General features: G+C 36.9%; 1 protein-coding gene across 28 annotated transcripts in view; it reads right to left on the bottom strand.

The window, feature by feature from the left end:
• LOC123276100 (regulator of DNA class I crossover intermediates 1-like) overlaps positions 1 to 26,504 on the bottom strand; it is a 154,672-nt gene that overhangs the window by 57,673 nt on the left and 70,495 nt on the right. For 8 of the 28 annotated variants that reach the window (XM_070495945.1, XM_070495948.1, XM_070495949.1 and 5 more), the window contains 2 exons: positions 25,155 to 25,237; positions 16,905 to 22,199 (listed from right to left, as the gene is read on the bottom strand). The exons of 6 other annotated variants lie outside the window; for them this stretch is intronic. In XM_070495945.1, coding sequence (XP_070352046.1) covers positions 21,735 to 22,199; positions 25,155 to 25,237 — 548 coding nt within the window. In that variant the 3' untranslated portion in view covers positions 16,905 to 21,734. Of the gene's footprint in view, positions 1 to 8,823; positions 9,058 to 16,904; positions 22,200 to 25,149; positions 25,238 to 26,504 lie in introns of those variants that run through there. 14 more of the 28 variants (XR_011497508.1, XR_011497507.1, XR_011497509.1 and 11 more) reach the window with 5 other exon arrangements.

Below are 26,504 nucleotides of genomic sequence, written 5' to 3'. Positions count from 1 at the left end.
CAACAGATAATTCACTCAAAATAGTTATCATAAAGAAACTCAACAAGTTACAAGAAAATTCAGACAGACAGTTCAATGAACTTAGGAAGAAAATTAATGAGCAGAGGGAATTCCTTACGAAAGAGATTGAAACTAAAAAAAAAAACATCAGAAATGTTGGAGATGAAGAATACAATGAATGGGATGAAAAAAATATGGAATCCTTAAAACACAGAGCTGATATTATGGAGGAAATAATTAGTAATTTAGAGGGCAGAAATACAGAAATCCTTCAGGCAGAGGTGGAGAGAGACTAAAAAGAAATGAAGAAATTCTCTGAGAAATTTCTGACTCAATTAGGAAATGCAACATAAGGATTATAGGTATTCCAGAGGAAGAAGAGAGGTAGAATGGAGCAGAGAGCTTGTTCAAAGAAATAATAGCCAAGAACTTCCCAAACCTGGGGAAGCAGCTGCAATTACAAGTAAAAGAAGCTAAGAGAACTCCTAATTACATTAATATAAAAAGAACTTCTCCAAGGTATATATTAGTAAAACTGGCAAAAGTCAATGACAAAGAAAAAATATTAAGGGCAGCAAGGCAGAAGAAAATAACCTACAAAGGAACCCCTATCAGGGTTTCAGCGGATTTTTAGTGGAAACCTACGAGCTAGGAGAGAGTAGAATGATAAATTCAAACTACTGAAAGACAAAAACTTTCAGCCAAGATTATTCTATCCAGTGAAAATGTCCTTTGGATACGATCGAGAAATGAAAACTTCCCCAGATAAACAAAAGCTGAGAGAGTGTATCATGGCAAGACCCCCCCACCCCCATTACAAGAAATGAACAAGAAGGTCCTCATACCTGGGGAAAAAAAGAAAGGGTGTACAAAGCCTTGAGCAAGAAGACAAAGAGCCAGATAAAATCAGAAAATTACAGCTATCAGAACAGGTTAGCAAACACTTAATCATAACATTAAAGATAAAGGGAAGGAAAGCATCAAAAATAATTATAAGTACTTCATTTAAATCACAAACACAACACAAAATGGAGTAATTTGTGACAACAATAACTTAGACAGGGAAGAGGAAAGAGATGGAACCAGATTAGGCTAATGGTGATAAGAGGCTACCAGAAAACGGAGTATCTCATCTACGAGATCATTAATACAAACCTCATGGTAACCACTAAATAAAAAGTCAGGACAGGACCCACGACTAAAATATACAACTATGTACTTGGGGGGTTGAGGGAGAAAAAGCAGGAAGGAAAAAGTCAGGACAGAGACACAAATAATAAATACTGAGAAATACACAGGACAAGAAACAAGAGAAATACAGAACAACCAGAAAACAAGTGATAAAAAGGCAGTGTTAAGCCCTCATATATCAATAATCACTCTAAATATAAATGGACTGAATTCTCCAACAAAAGACACAGAGTGGCTGGATGGATTAAAAAACAAGACCTAACAATATGCTGCCTGCAGGAAACACATCTCAGCTCCAAAGACAAAAACGGGCTCAGAGGGAAGGGAGAGAAGACAATACTCCAAGCTAATGGCAAACAAAAGAAAGCAGGTATTGCCATACTTATATCAGACAAAGTAGATTTCAAGATAAAAAAGGCAATGAGAGACAAGGAGGGGCAGTCTAATGATAAAAAGGACACTTCACAAAGAGGACATAACAGTTGTAAATATATATGCACCTGCCACAGGACCACCAAAGTATATAAAGCAACTATCAACGGACCTAAAGAAAGAAATTGACAGCAACACAATAATAGTAGGGGACCTCAACACCCCACTTAGATCAATGCATAGACCATCCAGACAAAAAGTCAACAAGGAAATAGTGGAATTAAATGAAAAACTAGACCAAGTGGACTTAACAGATATATACAGAACACACCATCCAAAAACAACAGAATACACATTCTTCTCAAGTGCACATGGTACATTCTCAAATATAGACCATATGTTTGGAAATAAGGCAAGTCTCAATAAATTTAAGAAGACTGAAATCAGATCAAACATCTTTTCCAAACATACTGCTATGAAACTAGAAATCTACTACAAGAAAAAAGCTGGGAAAGTGATAAATATGTGGAGACTAAACAAGATGCTATTGAACCACCAATGGATCAATGAAGAAAATAAAGGAGAAATGAAAAAATATCTGAAGACAAATGAAAATGAAAATACACCATAAAAGTTCAAATGGGATGCAGCAAAAGTGGTCTTAAAAGGGGGGCTGGCCCCGTGGCCGAGTGGTTAAGTTCCCGTGCTCCGCTGCAGGCGGCCCACTGTTTCGTCACTTCGAATCCTGGGTGCGGACATGGCACTGCTCATCAAACCACACTGAGGCGGCGTCCCACATACCACAACTGGAAGGACCCACAACGAAGAATATACAACTATGTACCGGGGGGCTTTGGGAAGAAAAATTTAAAAATCAAAAAAAAAAAAAAAAAAGTGGTCCTAAAAGGGAAATTCATAGCAACATAAACCTACCTTAACAAAAAAGAAAAAGCTCAAAAAGTAATCTTAACCTACACCTAACAGAACTAGAAAAAGAAGAACAAACGAAGCCAAAAGGCAGCAGGAGGGAAATAAAAATTAGAGCAGAAATAAAAGAAACAGAAACCAGAAAGACAGTAGAAAGGATCAATGAAACTAAGAGCTGGTTCTTTGAGCAGATAAAAAAACTGACAAACCCTTAGCCAGACTTACTAAGAAAAAAAGAGAGAAAACTCAAGTAAGTAAAATTAGAACTGAAAGAGGAGAAATTAAAATGGACACCACAGAAATACAAAGTATTACAAGACAATAAAAAACTGTATACCAACAAATCAGACAATCTAGAAGAAATGGATAAATTCTTAGTCTCATACAACCTGCCAAGACCGAATCAAGAAAAAATAGAGATCTGAATAGACCAATCATAAGTAAAGAGATGGAAATAGTAATCCAAATCTCCCAAAAATAAAAGTCCAAGACCAGATGGCTTCTCTTGAGAATTCTATCAAACATTCAAAGAAGATTTAACACCTATCTTTCTCAAACTATTCGAAAAAATTGAAGACACAACATTTCCTAACTCATTCTCCCAGGCCTGATCCAAAGCCAGACAAGGACAACACAAAGAAAGAAAATTACAAGCCATATCACTGATGAACAGAGATGCAAAAATCCTCAACAAAATATTGGCAAACCGAATACAGCAATACATTAAAAGGATCGTACAAGATGATCTACTGGGATTTAACCAGGGACACAGGGATGGTTCAACAGTCACAAATCAATCAATGTAATACACCACATTAACAAAATAAGGAATAAAAACCACATGATCATCTCAATAGATGCAGAGACAGCATTTGACAAGATCCAACATCCATTTATGATAAAAACTCTCAATAAAATGGGTATAGAAGGAAAGTACCTCAACACAATAAAGGCCCTATATGACAAACCCACAGCCAATATCATACTCAATGGGGAAAAGCTAAAGCCATCCCTCTGAGAATAGGAACAAGCCAGGAGTGCCCACTCTTGGCACTCTTATTCAGCTTGGTACTGGAGGTTTTGGCAAGAGCAATTAGGCAAGAAAAGGAAATAAATGTATCCAAATTGGCACAGAGGAACTGAAACTCTCACTGTTGGCAGACAACATGATCTATATATAGAAAACCCTAAAGAATCCATCAGAACCATTGGGAGCAATCAAGAACCAGGGCGAAGTTGCAGGGCACAAAATCAACTTACAAAAATCAGTTCCATTTCTATCCTCTAATAATGAACTAACAGAAAGAGAACTCAAGAATACAATCCCATTTACAATCACAACAAAAAGAATAAAATACCTAGGAATAAATTTAACCAAGGAGGTGAAAGCCCTATACAATGAAAACTAAATCATATTATAGAAAGAAATCGATGATGACATAAAGAAATGCAAAGATATTTCATGCACATGGATTGAAAGAAGAAAAATAGTTAAAATGTGCATATTACTTACAGCAATCTACAGATTCATGGCAATCCCAATCAGAATCCCAATGACATTCTTCACGGAAATAGAATAAAGATAGGGGGCAACAAAAGACCCCAAATAGGGGTCAGCCCCATGGTTGAGCAGTTAAGTTTGCATGTTCCGCTTCAGCGGCCCAGGGTTTCACTGGTTCAGATCCTGGGCGCAGACATGGCACCGCTCATCAAGCTATGCTGAGGCGGCATCCCACATACCACAACTAGAAGGACCCACAACTAAAAATATACAACTATGTACCAGGGACTTTGGGGAGAAAAAGGAAAAATAAAGTCTTAAAAAAAAAAAAAAGACCCCAAATAGCTAAAGCAATCCTGAGAAAAAAGAACAAAGCTGAAGGCATCACAATCCCCGACTTCAAAATATCCTACAAAGCTACAGTAATCAAATCAGCATGGTACTGGTACAAAAACAGACACACAGATCAATGGAATAGAACTGAAAGCCCAGAAATAAAGCCGCACATCTACGGACAGCTAATCTTTGACAAAGGAGCCAAGAACATACAATAGAGAAAGGAAAGTCTTTTCAACAAATGGTGTTGGGAAAACTGGACAGCCACATGCAAAAAAATGAAAGTTAGACTATTATCTTATGCCATATTCAAAAATTAACTCAAAATGGGCTAAAGACTTCAAAGTAAGACATGAAACCATAAAACTCCTAGAAGAAAATATAGGCAGTACACTCTTTGACATGAGTTTAGAAGCATCTTTTCAAATACCATGTCTACTCAGGCAAGGGAAACAAAATAAAAAATAAACAGATGAGACTACATCAGACTAAAGAGCTTCTGCAAGGCAAAGGAAACCAGGAACGAAACAAAAAGACAACCCACCAACTGGGAGAAAGTATTTGCAAATCATGTATCTGACAAGGGGTTAATCTCCAAAATACATAAAGAACTCACACAACTCAACAACAGAAAAACAAACAACCTGATCAAAAAATGGGCAGAGACATTTTTCCAAAGAAGAGCTACAGATAGCCAAGAGGCACATGAAAAGATGTTCAACATCACTAATCATCAGGGGAAACGCAAATCAAAACTACAATGAGATGTCACTTTAGACCTGTTAGAATGGCTGTGATTACCAAGACAAAACATAAGAAATGTTAGGATGTGGAGAAAAGGGAACCCTCACGCACTGCTAGTGGGAATGCAAACTGGTCCAGCCAGTATAGAAAACAGTACGGAGATAGCTCAAAAATTAAAAATAGAAATATTATATGACCCAGCTATCCCACTACTTGGTATTTATCCAAAGAACTTGAAATCAACAATTCAAAGAAACTTATGCACCCCTGTGTTCACTGCAGCATTATTCCCAATAGCCAAAACATGGAAGCAACGCAAGTGCCCATCACCTGATGAATGGATAAAGAAGATGTGGTGTATACATACAATGGAATACTACTCAGCCATAAAAAACACAAAGTCATCCCATTTGCAACAACATGGATGGTCCTTGATAGTATACTGTTATGCGACATAAGCCAGACAGAAAGATAAACACCAAATGATTTCACTCATATGTGGAAGATAAACAAACACATGGACAAAGAGAACAGTTTAGTGGTTACCAGGGGGAAGGGGGTTGAAGGGTGGGCCTAAGGGGTAAAGGGGCACATATATACGGTGACTTACACATAGTAATGAACACGTGCAATTTCACAATGTTATCAACTATAATGACCTCAGTGAAAATTTTTTTAAACTATTGTCACCCCTATTTTATGGATGAGGAAATAATTGAGTCACAGGAAGTAAAGTTACTTATATCAAGTACCACAGCTTATAAAGTCTGAACTTAGACCCAGGTCAGTGTGTGTCAAAGCATTTTTAACCACTATTCTTTATTATTTCTTTTTTACAATGAGCTTTATATCATGGAAAATTTTATAACTGCCTCTACCTGAAAATTTTTGTAGTATTTTCCTCCCGCAGAGTCAGTGTTTATGGATTTAGGAACTAAAACATAACTACTGGATAAAACTGAAATGTGAAAGGATTGGTATTTAGTTAAAGTCTAAAATGATCAGTAATTTCCAAAAAATGCCAAAATTTACATTTATGAATTATCCAATAGAATCCTAACAAGCTTCCTTGCTCTGAAGTCTGCTCTGTCTGAAATTAATATAGCTACTCCAGCTTTCTTTTGATTAGTGTTAGCATGGTAAAATCTTTCTCCATCCCTTTACTTTTAAATCAATATGTGTCTTCATATTTAAAGTGGATTTCTTAAAGACAACATATAGTTGGGTCTTGTTTTTTGTCCACTGCAACAATCTGTTTTTCAATTTATGCTTAGAATATAGAAAATATATTTAGACCACTGACATTTAAAAAGTGATGTAATAGCTACCATATTTGTTACTATTTTCCACTTGTTGCCTTTGTTCTTTGTTCCTATTTTTGATTTCTACTTTTTCTGCCTTTTGTGATTTTAATTGAGCATATTGTATGATTCTATTCCTCTCTTTTCTTAGCATATCAATTACACTTCTTTTTACATTTTTTTTAGGGGTTGCCCTAGAGTTTGCAACATACAAGCATAACTAATACAAGTCCACTTTCAAATAACACTGTATCCCTTTCACAGATAGTGTAAGTACCTTCTAACAACAACATATCCCTAATTCTTCCTTCCTGTCCCCTGTATCATGGCTATCCATTTCACTTGTACATAAGCTATAAAATGAATACATTGTTGCTATTATTATTTTGAACAGTTTCCTGTTCAATCAATTAAGAATAAGAAAAATAAAAGTTTTTAACTTACCTTCACTCGTTCCTTCTCTAATGCTCTTTTCTGGATGCAGATCCAAGTTTCTGACCTATATCATTTTGTCTCTGAAGAATTTTTTCTTTTTTAAGATTGGCACCTGAGCTAACATGGGTTGCCAATTCTTCTTCTTCTTCTTCTTCCTCTTCTTCCTCCTCTTCCTCCTCCTCTTCCTCCTCCTCCTCCTCCTCCTCCTCTCCTCTTCCTCTTCTCTTCCTCCTCCTCTTCCTCCTCCTCCTCCTCCTCCTCCTCTCCTCTTCCTCTTCCTCTTCCTTCCTTCCTTCTTCTTCTTCTTCTCTTCTTTCTTCCTCCTCCTCCTCCTCCTCCCCCTCCTCCTCCTCCCCCTCCCCCTCCCCCTCCCCCTCCTCCTCTTCTTCTTCTTCTTCTTCTTCTTCTCCCCAAAGCCCCCCAGTACATAGTTGTATATTCTAGTTATGAATGCTTCTGGCTGTACTATGTGGGATGCCACCTCAGCATGGCTTGATGAGTGGTGTTACATCCAAGCCCAGGATCCAAACTGGTGAAACCCTGGACCACCGAAGCAGAGCATGCAAACCCAACTACTCAGCCACAGGGCCTACCCCTGAAGAATTTAACATTTCTTGCAAGGCAGGTCTACTAAGCAACAAATTCCCTCAATTTTCATCTGAGAAAGTCTTTATTTCTCTTTCACTTTTGAAGGAAAATTTCACAGGATCCACAATTCAAGGTTGGTGAGGTTTTTTTTCTCTCAATACTAAATATTTCACTCTACTCTCTTCTTGCTCACCTGATCTCTGAAAAGAAGTCAGATGTATTTCTTATCTTTGTTCCTCTATAAGGTGTTTTTTACCTCTGGCTTCCTTCAATATTTTTTCCATCTTTCATCCTACAGTTTGAATGGCATGCCTAAGTGTAGGTTTTTTGGCACCTATTTGAGCTTCCTAGATCTTTGGTTGTTATCTGGCTTTAATTTGGGGAAATTCTTAGTCATTATTGCTTCAAATATTTCATCTGTTCCCTTCTCTCTTTCTTCTCCTTCTGTTATTCCCATCCCATTACATGTATGCTACATCATTTGTAATTGTCCCACAGTTCTTTGATATTCTGTTCAATTTTTTTAAGTCTTTTTTCTCTTTGCTTTTCAGTTTTGAAAGCTTCTATTGACATATCCCCAAGGTCATGGATTCTTTCCTGAGCCATGTCCAGTCTACTAATGAACCCAAAGGCATTCTTCATTTCTGTTACAATGTTTTGATGTAGCATTTCATCTTGACTCTTTCTTCAAATTTTCATCTCTCTGCTTACATTACCCATCTGTTCTTGCATGGTGTCTCCTTTTTCCATGACAGCCCTTAGCATATTAATCATAGCTGTTTTAAGTGCATAGTCTGATAATTTCAACATCCTTGCCACACCTGAATGTGGTTCTGATGCTTATTGTGTCTCTTCAAACTGTGCTTTTTGCATTTTAGTATGCCTAGTAATTTTTTGTTGAAATCTAGACATGATATACTGGGTAAAAGGAACTCCAGTAAATAGACCTTTAGTGATATAGTTGTAAGGTGTGGGAGGAAGGGAAGAGCTCTATATTCCTAGGATTAGGTCTCAGGTTTTTAGTGAGCCTGCGCCCCTTCACACGTGCTTCTCAGTTTTTTCTTCCCCTTGGGCAGGACAGGATGGCTAGAGAGAGCTGGAGTTGGACATTTCCCTTCTCCAAGTTTCATCAGGCTTGGATAAAGCCCTAGCAGGTCAGGCTCTAGTAACAGTTTCTCTTGAGGCCTTGTTAAGAAGAACAGAATGGTCGGGACTATTTCAAAATGATTCCTTTACTTCCTCCTGCCAGAAGCCTGAGAGGATTTTTCTCCAGTATTGGCTGTTAGAACCTGGCAGAGCTCTTGGAAATAAAACTCAAAAAAATGTATTGGAGCCTCACTACGAATGCACCCTCCTGGAATTTTTAACTCTCAAACTTGTCCACACTGAGCCCCCAGCAATCCACCAATTACAGTTTAGGTTTCTCACCTTGGCACTGGTTCCTGTGGAGGTTTCTGCTCTACACTTTCTGCTTAGGTAAGTTGTGATTTTCTGTGTCCTCTTGTCTTTAATTTCAGGGTCAGCAATTTGCCCTGGGACCTCACTTGTCATACGGAAGTTGCTGATTTTCAGTTTGTTCAGCTTTTTACTTGTTGTTAGGATGAACTCCAACTTCCAACATCCTTACATGCTGGACTGGAAACCTAATAAGCTTCCTCAACTCTGTAAAATACAATTTTAAAAACTCCAGATGAGGTAGACAACTTTTTATATGCTTGAAGAGCCACTTTTTCTAGTAAGAGGAACTACTGGACAAGGGATCAGAAGACACTGAAGCCTTTTTAGAGGTGTTTACAATCAGGGAAATCCCTGAGCTCCAAGATAGCTGTACCTTTAGGAACCAAAGTAAATAAATTACCTTTATATTTGAGGTTTAATCAGAAATCTCAGGTAACCTGAAAGTGCCAATAGAGAAGCCCTCTATTGCTAGATGTTAGAGGTCATTTATCAACACACTTGATAAACATAACTTAGGTATAACTGGCAATTACATGACCTCTTCCTCCCTCAAACAACAAAAGGATGTTTATGGGGGATGAAGATGGCAGCATAAGAAGAGCCTGATCTTACCTCCTCCCACTTTCACAACAAATGTACAGCTACATATGGATCAACTCCCCCTGAAAAGAAACTAGAAGCTAGTAGAACACCTGCTCCACAACAAAGGAGAAAAAGGACCACATCAAGATGGGTAGGAGAGGCAGAGAAATAGCCCCAAATACCCCCATCCCCAGCATGGTGGCACACAATAGAGAGGAATGTCACCAGATGGGCACTTCTCCCAGAGAGTGAGGGGTGGGCTCCCCACATCAGGCAGTCCAGCCCCTGGGGTCTGCACCAGAGAGACAAGTTCCCAAAATACGCGGCTTAGAAAACCAACGGGGCTGACAACCAAGGGTTCCAAAGTGCTAAAGGAAACAGATCCCCTCTTAAAGAGCAAACATGCAGTCTCACTCACCTAGAGACCCAGCAAAATAACAGCAGTCTGAAAAGTGCTAAAACTATATGTGAAAGAGAGTCATTTGTGAATCTAAAAACAGCAGCTAGAGGGGTGGGGGATGGTGAAAACACTCACTGGGCACTGAGGCACTGGCAGAGGCCACTGCTGCGCTCCCCACCTAACCTGCCCACACAGGTGGCTACAGCATTCCCTGCTCTCTGGCAGGTCATGCAGGTGTGAGCAGACACAGCATTCTCATGCACCCTAGCTAAAGTCTGAGAGCCCATGCCACTGTGACTGAAGAATGAGTGACAGAGGCATTATCCCACTCCCAGCCTAAAGCCGAAATGAATTCCCCTGCCCCTGGGCTGGGCCTCACAAGAGCGAGCAGTCACGACAACCTCTCACTCCCAGCAACATCCCCTGAGCCTACCATCACACAAGAGCAAAGACAGGGCACATTCCAGCTGCAATGTGAAAGCCCATGAGCATGCTCATTCAAGTCAACCTGCCCCCTGCTTGTGAAGCCAGAAAGCAAGCCCTGCCCCCTACACTCTCAAACTTCCTGGCTAAAGCCAGGAGGCTAATGGAATCAACACAGGGGACACTCCCTGACTGCCTGGCCCTGGTAGCTGTTGTTCCTGAAGTCCATGGAACTGTAACAATCAGAAAGACAGTTCTTAACAGGCTACCACCCCCCCAGGGCACGGCAACAACAGCAGGCTGAAACACAAACCTAGTCTTCCTATAAAAAAAAGCATATTTACCTAGCCTGGAGCTTCACCCTGAGGGAGAGGCTTCAGGTTTCCCACACATCTAGAGGCTAATGAGGCACTCTCAGGGAATGCAAGAAAGGAGATACTATCCTTGCACACCCCCTTGGCCTCACTACAGCTCAACAAGACTCCCCAGAAGGGAGCTTACACACTCATCAGGAACCCCAATATCTGCAACTATTGCCCTGGGGACACCACCACATCTCCTAGGCTGGAGGCCAGTAGGGATTACAACTGTAGCCCCAGAGGGCTTCCAATCAACCTGAAACTACGTGCTCAATGAGATCTGTCCTCTTGGAACACTGACAAGTCTTGGCACACCCTCAACAACAGAGGCACGTCAAGAATAAATCAGACAGTCTAGACAAACACAAAAGTTTAGAGAGACAACTAGAGTAGGGTTGAACGAGAAGGACCATCACCTACACAAGACCACACTTTCAAGATTGAGAGAGGTAGGAGTTTACCCTAATACACAGAAACAAATTCAGAGAGCCAACCAAATGAAAAAACAAAGAAATATGCTCTAAACAAAGGAACAAGATAAAACGTCAAAAAAAGACCTTAATGATACAAAGATAAATAATCTACCTGATAAAGAATTCAAAGTAATGGTCACAAGGATGCTCACAGAACTTGGGAGAAGAATGGATAAACAGAGTGAGAAATTCAACAAAGAGTCAGAAAATATAAGAAGAACCAGTGAGAGCTGAAGAGCGCAATAACTGAAATGAAAAATACACTAGATGGAATCAATAGCTGATTAGATGACAGAGAAGTATGGATCAGTGAGCTGGAAGACAGGGTAGTGGAAATCACCCAATTAGAACAGAAAAAGAAAAAAGAATTTAAAAAATGAGGAAAATTTAAGGGACCTCTGGTGCAAGGTCAAGGATACTAACATTTGCATTATAGGGGTCCCAGAGGAGAAAAAAGAGAGAAAGGGGCAGAAAACCTATTTGAAGAAATAATGGTTGAAAACTTCCCTAACTTGGCTAAGGAAACAGAGATTCGGGTCCAGGAAGCACAGAGAGTCCCAAACAAGATGAACCCAAAGAGATCTACACCAAGACATATCGTAAGTGAAATGGCAAAAGTTAAAGATAAAGAGAGAAAAACCACTAGTCACACACAAGGGACTATCAAATGATTTTTCAGGAGAAACCTTACAGGCCAGAAGGGAATGACAGGATATATTCAAAGTGCTGAAAGGAAAAAACTTACAACCAAGAATACTCTACCTGGCAAGGTTATCCTTCAGAATTGAAGAAGAGTTTCCCAGACAGGGACACTACCACTAAACAGTTCAGCACCACTAAACTAGCCTTATAAGAAATGTTAAAGGGACTTCTTTAAGCAGAAAGAAAAAGGGCCATAACTAGAAATAAGAAAATATACGTAAGAAAAAACCTCACTGGTAAAGGCAACTATATAGTAAAGGTAGTGGATCAACAACTTATAAAACTAGTATGAAAATTAAAGGAAAAAAGTAGTAAAATCAACTGTAGTTACAGTAAGTAGTTAAGGGATACACGATAAAAACTTGTAAAATATGACATCAAAAACATAAACTGGGGGATTTAAAAATATAGAGCTTTTAGAATGCATTCGAACTTAATGAACTTTCAACTTAAATAGACCTCTCCACATAGAGATTGTTATATATGAACCTCACGGTATCCACAAACCAAAAACCTACAATAGATATACAAAAAATAAACAGAAAGGAACTCACATGTAACAATAAAGAAAGTCAACAAACCACAAGGGAAGAAAGGAACAGAGACGAACTACAGAAACAACCAGAAAACAATTAGTAAAACTGCAATAAGTACATATCCATCAATAATTACTTTAAATGTAAATGTACTAAATTTTCAAATCAAAAGACAAAGGGTGGCTGAATGGATCAAAAAACAAGACACATCTATATGCTATGTCTAAGAGACTCACTTCAGATCTAAAGACACACAGAATGAAAATGAAGGGATGGAAGAAGATATGCCATACAAATGGAAAAAAAAGAAAGCTGGGGTAGCAATATTACTATCAGGCAAAATAGACTTTAAAACAAAGACTGTAACAAAAGACAAAGAATGGCAATATCTAATGACAAAGGAATCAATCCAACAAGAGGATATAACATTTGTAAATATTTATGCACCCAACATAGGAGCACCTAAATATATAAAGCAAATATGTAAAGAGAGAAACTGAAGTAATACAATAATAGTAGAGACTTTAATACCTCACTTACATCAAACGCTAGATCATCCAGACAGAAAATCAACACGAAAACATTGGCCTTAAATAACACACTAGAACAGAAAGACTTAATAGATACATAAAGAACATTCCATCCAAAAACTGCAGAACATACATTCATTTCAAGTGCACATGGAACATTCTCCAGGGTAGATCACATGTTAGGCCACAAAAAAGTCTCCAGAAATTTAAGAAGACTGAAATCATATCAGGCATCTTTGCTGACTACAATAATGTAAAACTAGAAGTCAACTATAAGAAGAAAACTGGAAAGGACACAAATACATGTAGACTAAACAATATGATACTATACAACCAACGGTTCAACAAAGAAATAAAGAGGAAATCAAAAAATACCTTGAGACAAATGAAAATGGAAAAACAACATTCTAAAATCTATGGGATGCAGCAAAAACAGTTATAAGATGGAAGTTTATAGCAATACAGGCCTATTAAGAAAGAAGAAAAATCTTGAATAAACAATCTAACTTTACACCTAAAGGAACTAGAAGAGGAAGAACAAACAATGATCAAAGTTAGTAGAAGGGAAAAAAAAATAAAGTTCAGAGCAGAAATAAATGAAAGAGATGAAGAAAACAATAAAGATGATCAGTGAAACCAAGAGTTGGTTCTTTGAAAAGATAAACAAGACTGATAAACCTCTAGCCAGACTCATCAAGAGAGGACCCAAATCAATAAAATTAGAAAGGAAAGAGGAGAAGTTACAACCAACAGAAATACAAAAGACCATAAGAGATTACTATGAACAATTATACACCAACAAATTGGATAACCTAGAAGAAATGGACAAATTCCTACAAACACACATCTTTCAAGATTGAATCATGAACGAATAGACCAATTACTAGTAACAAAATTCAATCAGTAATTTAAAAACTTTCAGAAAAACAAGTCCAGTACCAGACAGTTTCACAGGCGAATTCTACCAAAGACTTAAAGAACAGTTAATACCTATCCTTCTCAATTTATTCCAAAAAATAGAGGAAGAGGAAGAAATGCTTCCAAACTCATTTTTTTTAAAGATTTTATTTTTCCTTTTTATCCCCAAAGCCCCCCAGTACATAGTTGTGTATTTTTAATTGTGGGTCCTTCTAGTTGTGGCATGTGGGATGCCACCTCAGCATAGCTTATTGAGTAGTGCCATGTCCGTGCCCAGGATTCGAACCAGTGAAACACCAGGCCACTGAAGCAGAGCACACAAACTTAACCACTCAGTCAAAGGGCTGGCCCATCCAAACTCATTTTATGAGGCCAACATTACCCTGATACCAAAACTAAACAAAGACATCACAAAAAAAGAAAATTACAGGCCAATATCTGTGATGAACACAGATGCAAAACATTATGTTAGCAAAACCAAACTCAACAATACATTAAATGGATTATACACCAAGATCAAGTGGGATTTATGCCAAGAATGCAAGGCTGGTTCAATATCCAGAAACCAAAGTGATAGGATAAAACTCATACGATCATATCAACAGATGCAGAAAAGCATTTAACAAAATTTAACATCTACTTATGATAAAAACTCTCAATCAAGTGGGTACAGAGAGAATGTACCTCAACATAATAAAGGCCATATATGACAAATCCACAGCTAACATCATATTCAACAGTGAAAAACTGAAAGATTTTCCTCTAAGATCAGGAAGAAGACAAGGATGTCCACTTTTGCCACTTTTATTCAACATAGTAAGACAGTCCTAGTGAGAGCAATTAGGTAAGGAAAAGAAATAGAAGGCATCCAAACAGAAAAGAAGTAAAACTGCCTCTGTTTGCAGATAACATGATATTACATATAGAAAACCCTGAAGACACCATCAAAAACTGTTAGAGCTAATAAATACATTCAGTAAAGTTGCACAATACAAAATCAACATGCAAAAATTGGTTGTACCTTTATACACTAGCAATGAATTATCAGAAAGAAAAATGAAGAAAATAATCCCATTTACATTTGCATCAAAAAGAATATAGTAACTAAGGATAATTTAACCAAGGAGGTGAAAGACCTGTATACTCTGAAAACTATAAAACACTGATGAAAGAAATTGAAGATGACACAAATAAATGGAAAGACATATCGTGCTCATGGTTTGGAAGGATTAATATTGTTAAAATGTCCATACTATGCAATGCAATCTACAGATTTAATGCAATCCTATCAAAATTCCAATGACATTTTTCACAGAACTAGAACAAACAATCCTAAAATTTGTATGGAACCACAAAAGAGCCCGAATAGCCAAAGCAACCTTGAGAAAGAAGAACACAGCTGGAAGTATCAAGCTCCTTGATTTCAAAGTATACTACAAAGCTATAGTAGTCAAAATAGTATGATACTGGCACAAAAACAGGTACCTAGGTCAACAGAACAGAGAACCCAGAAATAAACCCATGAGTATATGGTCATTTAATCTATGACAAAGAAGGCAAGAATATATAATGAAGAAAAGACAGCCTTTTCAATAAATGGCGCTGGGAAAACTGGACAGCTACATGCAAAACAAAAAGAAACTGGACCACTATCTTACACCATATACAAAAATATATTTGAAATGGATTAAAAGTTTGAATGTAAGACCTGAAACCATTAAACTCCTAGAAGAAAACATAGGCAGTATGCTCTTTGACATCAGTCTTAGTAATATTAGTAATAGTTTTTTAGACCTGTCTCCTCAGGCAAGGGCAACCAAAGAAAACATAAACAAATAGGACTAAATCCAACTAAAAAGCTTTCAAATAGTGAAGGAAACCATCAACAAAATGAAAAGGCAAGCTACTGAATGGGAGAAGATATTTGCAAATCATATATCTGATGGGTTAATATCCAAAATACATAAAGAAGTTATACAACTTAATATCAAAAAAACAAACAACTTAACAAAAAATGGGCAGAGGGCCTGAAAAAACATTTTTCCAAAGAAGACACACAGACAGCTAACAGGCACATGAAAAGATGCTTAACATCACTAATCCTCAGTGAAATGCAAATCAAAACCACAATGAGATATCACCTCACATCTTTTACAATGGCTATCATCAAAAAGACAAAAAATAACAAGTGTTGGCAAGGACGTGGAGAAAGAAAACCCTCATGCACTGTTAATGGAAATGTAAATTGGTGCAGCCACTGTGGAAAACAATATGGAGGTTCCTCAAAAAATTAAAAATAGAACTACTATATGATTCAGCAGTTCCACTGCTGGGTATCTATTAGAAAACCAAAACATTAATTTGATAAGATATATGCACCCCTATGTTCACTGCAGCATTATTTACAATAGCCAAGATACGAAAGCAACCTAAATGTCCATTGATAGATGAATGGATAAAGATGATGTGGTATATATACAAAGAAATATTATGCAGCCATAAAAATGAATGAAATCTTACCATTTGTGACACCATGGATGGACTCAGAAGGTATTATGCTAAGTGAAATAAGTCAGACAAAGATAATTCCTTTACAACTTCACTTATAGCAGAATCTAAAAAACAAAACAAACAAACCAGCAAAACAAAAGAGGAACAGACTTATAAACAAACTGGTAGTTGCCAGAAGGGAGGAGGGTTGGGGGTAGGTGAAATAAGTGAATGAGATTAAGAGGTGTAAACTTTCACTTATAAAATAAAGTCATGGGCATATAGTGTATAGGGAATATAGTCAATTATATTGTAATAACTTTGTATGGTTACAGATATTTCAGTTAAATATATGTTGGAGCTCCTTACTCTATTCTCCTTATTAACTCTCTCTCATATTTTCTACTACTTTTTCTCTCTTGCATTCTGGATAATTTATTCTGATGTATATTTCATTTCACTAATTCTTTCTTCATTTATGTCTAATATGCTGCTAGACCCACTTATTGAGTCTTCAGCAGGTGGCAGAAATGGAAAACTGGGACTAGAGACTTGTAAAACTGAAAAAATTAGCAATGTTAACATCTGAGTTATACCTATAAAAACTATTCATTCATCCATTTGTCATGGTTCCTAACCTGTCAACATGGATTACACCAGGAGCAAACCCTAAGTCAAGTATTCAAGTGCAGGTAGTTTATTTGGGGTGAAACACTGGCCTGGAATTAGAGAAGTTAAACAGGAAGGGAAGGAAGTTAAAAAAGGGTTTATTATCAAGAAAGTTAACACTGTAAGCAAGTGAAGCTTAATCCTTGTGAAGAACTCTGGAAGAATGGTGTTTCTCCAACTTCAAAGTGCACAACATCACCTATTTAAGCAGAGATTCCTGGACCTCACTCCCAGAGATCCTGATTCAGTAGTTTTGGGGTGGGTTTTGTGAAAATAAATACAGGAAACCTCATTTAAAATGGAGCTGGGGAGCCCTGAAGGGGAGCTTTCATGCACTATCACTTGCCATACCTCACAGACCCCAAACAGGAAAAAGCATACCTCACAATCCCCAACAGGAAGAGGCTTACTTGACACACCCCAGCAGGAGGAAGGAAGAATTTCTCTTTGCCCAGCAACAGCGTGGCCAATGAGAAACCATCACACTCAGTCAATGAGAAGTCATTACCACCATGAACTCAGTCTCCTCCAAAAGACTTTTGTTCAAAACAGCCCCTCCCAGCTTTCATCTTTCCTCTGTAAAAGCAAGCCTCTCTCCTCTCTTCTCTGGACTTGCCTATGGTTAGCCATAGTTTGCATGTCCCAAATTACAAGTCCTCCGCTCTTCAAAATACATTCATTTTGCTGGTAAAATAACAGGCTCTTTTGTTTGTTAAGGTCAACAGTTCTAAGAATTTGTATTTCTAACCAACTCCCAGGCAGTAGTGACGTTAATGCTACAGGTCAGTGGATCACACTTTGAGTAAGCAGTAGTAGAGAACACACTTCTGAGGGAGTTATCTTGCCCAAGAGGCAAGGAAACTGGGGTATTTATCCAACAACTCCCAACAGTCCTTGTTTTAAAAGGCTGCTCTCAAACAGCATTAATTTCCTGGTACTTCCTGCCTGACTGCACATTGGCAGAGCAGGTGTCTGCAGCCAAGAGAAACCCCTCAGGAAATGAGTCACATGTGCTGGCAGCTGAAATCAGTTTGGCATGTATTGACATGGAAAATGCCAAGGAAATGTGAGCAGATCATTGACACCATTTGCTACACTGCTATGTATAGTGTCATGGGGAAAATACACATTAAGCAAGAAATTACACAAATAAATTACAATGATAAGTGGTATAAAAGTAAATTACATGAGGCTCCCACTAAAGATAGCCTCATATTATTTCAGATGGCAACCTCCTAGAGTAGTTGATGCTGACCAAAACAATGCACTTTTACAACCCTGTTAAACACCAATTCCAGATCGGTATCGTATACATCTGCCATTACCGAATGCACAGTATCTTATTTGAAGTCACTGTGATTGGCAGTTTACATTACAAATGTGTGCGTAATTATTATTAAGTTTTCCATTTGTTTCATTTGGATAAACCTTAGCTAAGATTTACTTTGTTTTATAAACCTTAAATTGCAAATATGAAAAGCAAGCTATGTTTATTTACTTCAATTATTTTTTTTATTAAATGGTTTCACCAAGAGAAAACCTAAACCAGTATTGTATTTTGAGAAGTATAATTTATTCTATGTCTTTTTTATTTTGTAAATCTATACTCACTTTCCTTCCTAAATATATTTATCTCCTTAAAGCATCTAAAGAGTTAGCAACTGCAAAGTTAGGGAACAGTCCACAAAACTATCCTTACTTCAGTGGTTTCAAGCTCACACTCAGATTTGATAACTTGCTGGAAGCACTCACTGAAAGCTGTTGTACTCACAGTTACAGTTTATGACGGGGAACGGATATAGATTAAAATCAGCCTAGGTTAGAAACACATAGGACAGAGCCTAGGAAAGGAATAAGTGTGGCGCTTCCAGTTGGCCTCTTCTATGGACAGTGTTATTTTCATGGTATCAATGTGTGACAACACCCACAGAGTACTGCCAAACAAGGAAGCTCATCTGAGCCTTGGTGTCCAAAGCGTTTATTGAGGCTCCGTAACAGTCCCATGGCTGATTGCCCACATAGCTGATCTCATTTTCTAGCTCCTTAAGAAGTCAAGCTGATACCGCTTGACTCTAAGTACCATCCTAAATCACACTGTTACTATCTGGCTTGGCCCAAGGTCCCCCCGCAAACAAAAACATTTCTGTCAGGCATGATATCCCAGGGCTTAGCAATTACCTCCCAAAAGCCAAGAGCTCAGGCCAGATTTCTTTTTGGGCAAGTTTAAATTCTCTACTACACTGTGCCTTACTCTGTTCTCATTGTGTGTGGTCACTGCACTAAAAAGCCATGACATTCTTCTTCACCTTTTTGAGCTTAACTGCCACATTATGATATTGATAAAAATATAACTAGTTGTGGACTTTTGTAATATACATGCTTCAACACTGCTAGACTCTCATTAGTATTTGGGAAAAAGTCAGTTTATTTGCTATTTGAAACCCACCCAAGACTCACGGCTCAATCTTATTCTAGTATCATCAGTGAGAGTTTTCTTTTTCCATATACAGGCATACCTTGTTTTAGTGTGCTTCACTTTCTTGTACTTTGTAGATACCGCGTTTTTGCGAGACCCTCCACCAGCAAAAAGATTACGACTTGCTAAAGGCTCAAACGATGGTTAGCATTTTTTAGCGATGAAGTATTTTTTAATTAAGGCATGTACATTTTTTGTTGCTGTTTTTAAAGATTTTATTTGGGGCAGGCCCGGTGGCGCAGCAAACAGTGCACACGTTCTGCATCTCGGCGGCCCGGGGTTCGCCGGTTTGTATCCCAGGTGGGGACATGGCACCACTTGGCAAACCCCATGCTGTGGTAGGCGTCCCACATATAAAGTAGAGGAAGATGGACATGGATGTTAGCTCAGGGCCAGTCTTCCTCAGCAAAAAGAGGAGGATTGGCAGTAGTTAGCTCAGGGCTAATCTTCCTCGAAAAAAATAAAAGATTTTATTTTTCCTTTTCCTCCCCAAAGCACCCCAGTACATAGTTGTGTATATATATATTTTTTAGTTGTGGGTCCTTCTAGTTGTGGCATGTGGGATGCTGCCTCAGCATGGCCTGATGAGTGGTGCTATGTCCGCACCCAGGATCCAAAACAACAAAACACTGGGCCGCCCCAGCGAAGCGTGTGAACTTAACCACTCGGCCACAGGGCCAGCCCTCTGTCTTTTTAGACATAATGCTATTACACACTTAATAGGCTACAATACAGTGTAAACATAACTTTTATATGCACTGGGAAACCAAAAAGTTCCTGTGAATCACTTTACTGCAGTATTTACTTTACTGCCGTCCTCGTTTTACTGCAGTGGTCTGGAATTGAACCCACAATCTCTCTGAGGTATGCCTGTATTGGTCTTCATTGCTATACATGTCATATTTTGCAAAATAATAATGAGGATAATCAATCTATGATGTAATACCTTTTCTTTAATATCAGGATGAAAATCTGGCTTTTTGAAAAGCTATCAATTGTACATCAGATAGTTAAATTTTCCTTTCATGAGATGATTACTATACTTGAAAACAATTACTTAGGAGCGCATTGTTCTCTCTCTGAGGCAGCAAAGATAGCTTCCTAAAACTAGCTAAAAACCTGAAGATTGCTACTGTTTAAACACTAACTTTTAGTATTTATAAATTGTTACGCTTCAAATCCCCTCTGCAATACAAACTATTGAGTGATATCCATGCATGTAAAAATGCAGTATCTCATCATTCTTTTCCTTAAAGGCACAGAAACTCCCTAACAATTTTATTTTTGGTTCCGTTAGATAGGAGAATGCCCCCTGTTGCGCACTTTGTAATACAGTCATACAAATGTCTGAGTATGAACATTTAAAATCTTACTGCAAAAAATGTTATGTTGGAAACAAAACTTGTATTTTATAAATGAGAAATCTTGATGTAATATTTATGAAACAAATCTTAGCAATATTAAAATTAGTGAACATAAATCATTTTTTCCAATGTTGAACAATTCTTTTATAAAAGTATGAAAACATTTTTTTAATCTTGAAGAAAATAACACTTTCCTTTGAATTAATATAAGTTGGTACTTGTATTACAAAAAACGTTATCCAGGGCCCACCCAGTGATATAGTGGTTAAGTTTGCAAGCTCTGCTTCAGCAGCCCGGGGTTCACCGGTTCAAATCCTGGGCAAGGACCTAGACACCTCTCATCACACCATGCTATGGCAGCATTCCACATACAAAATAGAGGAAGAGTGGCAACACATGTTAGCTCAGGGCCAATCTTCCTCATCAAAAAAAAAAAAATGTTATCCAAACAAAATAGAAAATATGTTGTATCTAAAACTTAATGCCAGAAATTTTTACTGAGGGTATAATAATTAATGTAAATAGCTGAGAAAATCTTATAATGCGGTTAGAAAACATATTTGATATTTAGTATTATTTTGTGTCTTAAAATCTTGGAAGAGAACATTTTGACTAAAACATGCAAATGCACCAAATCTGACAATAAATGTGACAAGAAAGCAAGTAAACATATTTTTAATCCACAAACAGCAGCATATCATAATATAATGAATAATCACCATAAGAATGATAGTAAATTTACATATATATTATTTTCTAAAAACTTGAAGATACTAAAGAAATACCTATGCAAAGCAAATGCATAAATTAATAATCTTAAAATGTTTAAAAATAAACCATAAATATATCTTGTGACTACTTCCACCTTGTGCTTAGCTGCATTTTCTCATTCCTTATTATGTTAATGAAATTCTGAACATTAAGTGAAATGCTAAATCTCAGGCTGAGATCTTAGCATATTAGTTGTTCTTAAGGATTTCCTGCCCTCCAGTGGTATCTGCCTTAATATTTTCACTGCACCTTTCAACATCACAAAGAGAAGACACATCACTTATACATTTACATTTTGAAATTATATCACACTGTATGGCAGCATCTAACTTTTCTTTCATTACAGGTTCACTCTCAGTTTGTACCCATGCATCACATCTTGCAACTTGTACAGTGCAATTACTGCTTTTGTCTTGCACAATGTGTGCTGAATCACACTGAGACTGTGGAAACTGATCTGTCTTATCTTTAAGTGAGAACTGGTGAAAATTCTCATTTTGTTTATGAATTTTGGCATTGTTTTTAGCAATCCTATCATGTGGAAGTTTTGCCATCCTTTCTAAATAAAAACTGTTAGTTGTTTCTTTGGTTTTGATGGATCTCCTATTTGAATCTTCAATTTGCTGCAATATTTGATCTTCATCTTCAGACAGCTAAAAGAAATTTAGTAATTTTGCTGTAAATGATGCTTTAATTTTAAAAAATCATTCAATGACTTCAAAGCAGACATTCTTAAATTCACATCATGGAAAATTTCAAAATACAGAAGAGACTTTTGGCAGGTGGCAAGTCAACCTGCACTTTTGATTTTTAAAAATCATGGAGGTTATGGATTTTTTAAATAACAAGAACAATAATGATAATGACAATCCTTGTATTAAAAATTCAAAAGAAAGGGTCGGCCCTGTAGTATAGTGGTTAAGTCAGGCGGGCTCCAATTCAGCAGCCCAGGTTCATGGGTTCAGATCCCATGGACCTACACTACTGCCAAGCCATACTGTCTTGGCAACCCATATACAAAATAGAGGAAGACCGGCACAGATGTTAGCTCAGGGCTAATCTTCCTCAGCAAAAAAAAAAAAAAAAAAAGAGGAAGATTAACAACCGATGTTAGCTCAGAGAGAATCTTCCTCACCAAAAAAAAAAAAGAAAGAAAGCAAAAGAGCTAAAAAAGAGAAGGGGAATTTTGTCTCTTATCAGTCTCTATAATCACAGGCTACATCATCCCCCTACCCTTTCACACAGAGGAAACGATATACACCACACTCTTCAACCACTTAAAAAGAATGGAGTAGAAGTAATAACTTCGAAAGAAACAGTTGACACATATAACTTGTTCAACTATTCACTCATTGACTTTAGTCAAAAAATATCTATATTGTATCTTTTATGGGCCCAGTCTCATAAAAGAAACAACTTAAGGAGAGTATCGGCTAACAGAAAATCAAATAGACAAAAGGAAAATTAAACAGCAATAAATATCACAACCGTTACATAAAAAGTCAAATTTTCAGTACTTTTAATAGGTTTATATTTCAATTTACCAGCTTGAATTTTTCAACTTCACAAAAAATTTATCTCTTAATTACTGCACTAACCAAAATATTCTTTTAGTGAAAATCTTATATAAAAGTACTGATTAGCCAAGCTAAAAAAAAAAAAAAAAAAAAGGCAGAGTTAACATTAAAAACCAAAATGAGGTATACGTCTCAGTTGTTTGGCACTGAAATAGGAAAAGTAAGCCCAAGAAACAGCATTAAGACTGGCTGCACACAAATTAGAGAAAACAAGCTCAATACATTTGTTTATTCAAGAAACAAGTATTTTTTAGCATCTGCAATGCAAGTGAAGCAGACACAGTTGCTGCCCTCTTAAAGCACACGTTCTCATTGGTGGAAATGGCATTAACCAAATAATCACACGCGTGCATATGTAATGACAGAATGAGAAAAGCACTATGAAAAACAAGTATGAAGGACCTTGAGAGGATAATTGAGGGGCCTAATTTAGATTGAGGAACCAAAGAGGGGCTTTCAGAAGTAGCGACATATTTACACTAAGACCTAAAGGATGAGTAACAGTAAGGCAGAGGAAACAGGATATATAAATAAATGCCCTGAAGCAGAAAAGAGACTGATAAACTAAGGAAAGTGAAATGTCATACGTGTGGAGTGTGGTGAGAGAGGGAGAACACCAGAAGTTGAAGATGTAGCCAGACTCTAAAGTAAAACAGAAATCCACTCATAGGAATAACATGATTCAATTTAAGTTTTCAAAAGATCACGATGACTGCTAACTGGAGAAAAAGTGGAACAAGAGTGGAAAATAGATCTCTTAGGAAACAACCACAATAGTTCAAGAACAAGATGATGGTACCTTAACTAGGGTATTGACACCAGAAGTTGAGGAAGTAGATAAATATGCCAAGTATTTTGGAAGTACAATTGACTGAATGAAGTGATGGAATGAATGTGGTTAAGGAAGGCAGATGAGGCAGAAAGAAATGACAGTTAATTACTAAGTTTCTAGAGTGAGCAATTGAGTGGACAAAAAGGTATCACTAATATAGGAAATATCAATAAAACTGACTTGGGGAGAAGATCAGGGGAATTCAGTTTGAGGAATAAAAAGAAGGAGATTTTTGTGAAACATCCAAGAAGAGGTATCCACTAGGAAACTGGACATCTAAATAAGGATCTGGGCTAAAGTCATAAAGTTGAGAACTGTCATCAACTAGACAGTATATAAGTCATTGGAGCACATAACATCATCTAGAGTTTGGAATGTAGGTTAAGAGAAGAAAAGGATCCTGCAGCAAACCGTAAACACTATGACATTTATATAGGAGGAAGGGTGGAAGAGAAGTAGACAAAGGCATAAAGTAGCACTCAAAGAGGTATGAAAAAACCAAAAGAGTGTGTTATCATAAAAGCAAAGAGAAGAAAATCTTTCAAAAAAAAAGAACATAATTTCTATTAATATTACTAAAAGTTCTTGTAAAATAAAAACTTCAGTGTCCAACGAATTTGACAAAATAGAAATCACTGGGGTCCTTCCTTAGCAAGAGCAGTTCAGATGGAAAGTGAGAGACAAAAGGTGGACGAAATGAATACGGAAGAATTGATGGAGGAGAATTCCATTAAATGTGATTTATGAGAAATGCAGCATTCCCACTCAGAACATAGCATGTCATTCCAATTATTCAGATGACAGTCTTCAGTAACACTTTAGTGTTTTCTTCATATAAGCCTTAAGGTTTTCTTTTTGTATGTATTTTTGGTTGTTTTAGGTTTTCAATTCTTATGAGTGGGTTCTTTTAAAAACTCTTTTAAAAGAAACACAACTTTATCATATACACACACACATATCCTGATAAGATTGCCTTTTGTCAATAATAATGAACACATTCATTTATACTTTAATTTTATATTTCTGTTTACGTTCTTACATTTTTAATATTTTTCACTTTTTGTTTACATTTATATTTCCACTAGTTATTGTCTCAACTATTTGTTTCAGAATGTAAACGTACACTATGAGATATACAAAGAATTCTAAACTAGTATAGCATATATTAATAAGCAAAAAAAACGAAAAGCATACCTTACCATCTCTGAACTAGAACTGAAACAACTATCTGTGGGCCTTGGAGAGCAACTGGTAGACCAACTACTCTGTGAAGACTCAAGATCTGAAAACGAACATTTAACTCGTGAAGAATGGTATTTATTAATACTCTACTAAATATATACACAGGCAGCAGATATCAGCTGGTAACATAAGTTTAGCTAACATACTGCAGAGCATTTTAAAAGTGTGCCAAAACGAGTTAAAACTTGAGAAACTCCGCATCTTGGATTTCTGACAGAGTATCACGGGTTTATTCTACACTTAAAAGTTTTTCATCTACAAGTGAAATAAGGGTACATAAGGCAAGAAAGGAGAACAGAGAAAATTCAATTGATTTTTTCTAATATATGAACAATGTTTTATGAACAAATAATTTAAATAATAATTTAAAGTGTCAACCTAGAGGAAGGAGGAATAAGGCAAGTTTATTAAGTCCAAAGCACCAGATATTTGCTAATCTAATAAACGAAGCTTCCTTGTACAATAAAAGCTGTATTTAAAAAATCAACTCAAAGCATCCAGTCCGATATTCTTTCATTATGTGCTTAATGTGTTCTCTTATGATAGCAAGTAAAGTTTAAAAATAGGCCTGAGAAGTAGGTCATGACTCCTCACAATGCATAAATACTGTAGACCAAGAGGGACGTGCGTTCACACTAAAGTAGCAACAAAAACAACAAAAAGTAGCTACCACCAAATCTAACAAGAGACATGCAGAATCTACTTGAGGAAAACTTTAAAGTGCTTAAAGGTGTTCTAAACAACTATTAAAGATACAAAATTAGGCTGAATTAACAAAAAGACATCCCTTGTTCTTAGATAGGTCTACTCAACATCATTAGTATGATAATCCACACTAAATCAATATATACACTTAGCATTTTCCTGATAAAACGAAAATATTTCTTTGGAGCTACACAAGTTGATTTTAAAGTTTATATAAAAAATAATCAAAATTAGCCAGAAAAATTCTTTAAAAAGTACAAAGGGAGGTGTAACTGTTTTAGAAATTAAGCATACTATAAAGCACTTACCATAAAAATAGTACAGTATTAGCACACAAAGATTAGGAAAGACCAGTAGAACAGCAAAGAAAGCCCAGCACATATGAAAAGTTAGTACATAAAAAAGGTGGTATCACAAATGCCTAGGGAAAAGATGCATTTTAAAAACCTGAATCAATACACATCTCACACCTTAAATCACAATAAACTCTAAATGGATTAAAGATTTAAGTGTAAAAATATAAAATCATACTAACACTAGAAGAAAACATTAAGTGAATTCATTTAACCTGGGAGTGTAGAGTCTTTCTAATTAAATCCAGA

Source organism: Equus asinus, chromosome 23 (genome assembly GCF_041296235.1).
Source record: "Equus asinus isolate D_3611 breed Donkey chromosome 23, EquAss-T2T_v2, whole genome shotgun sequence".
Taxonomy (NCBI): Eukaryota; Metazoa; Chordata; class Mammalia; order Perissodactyla; family Equidae; genus Equus; species Equus asinus.
This window is presented reverse-complemented; position numbering and strand designations above follow the sequence as displayed.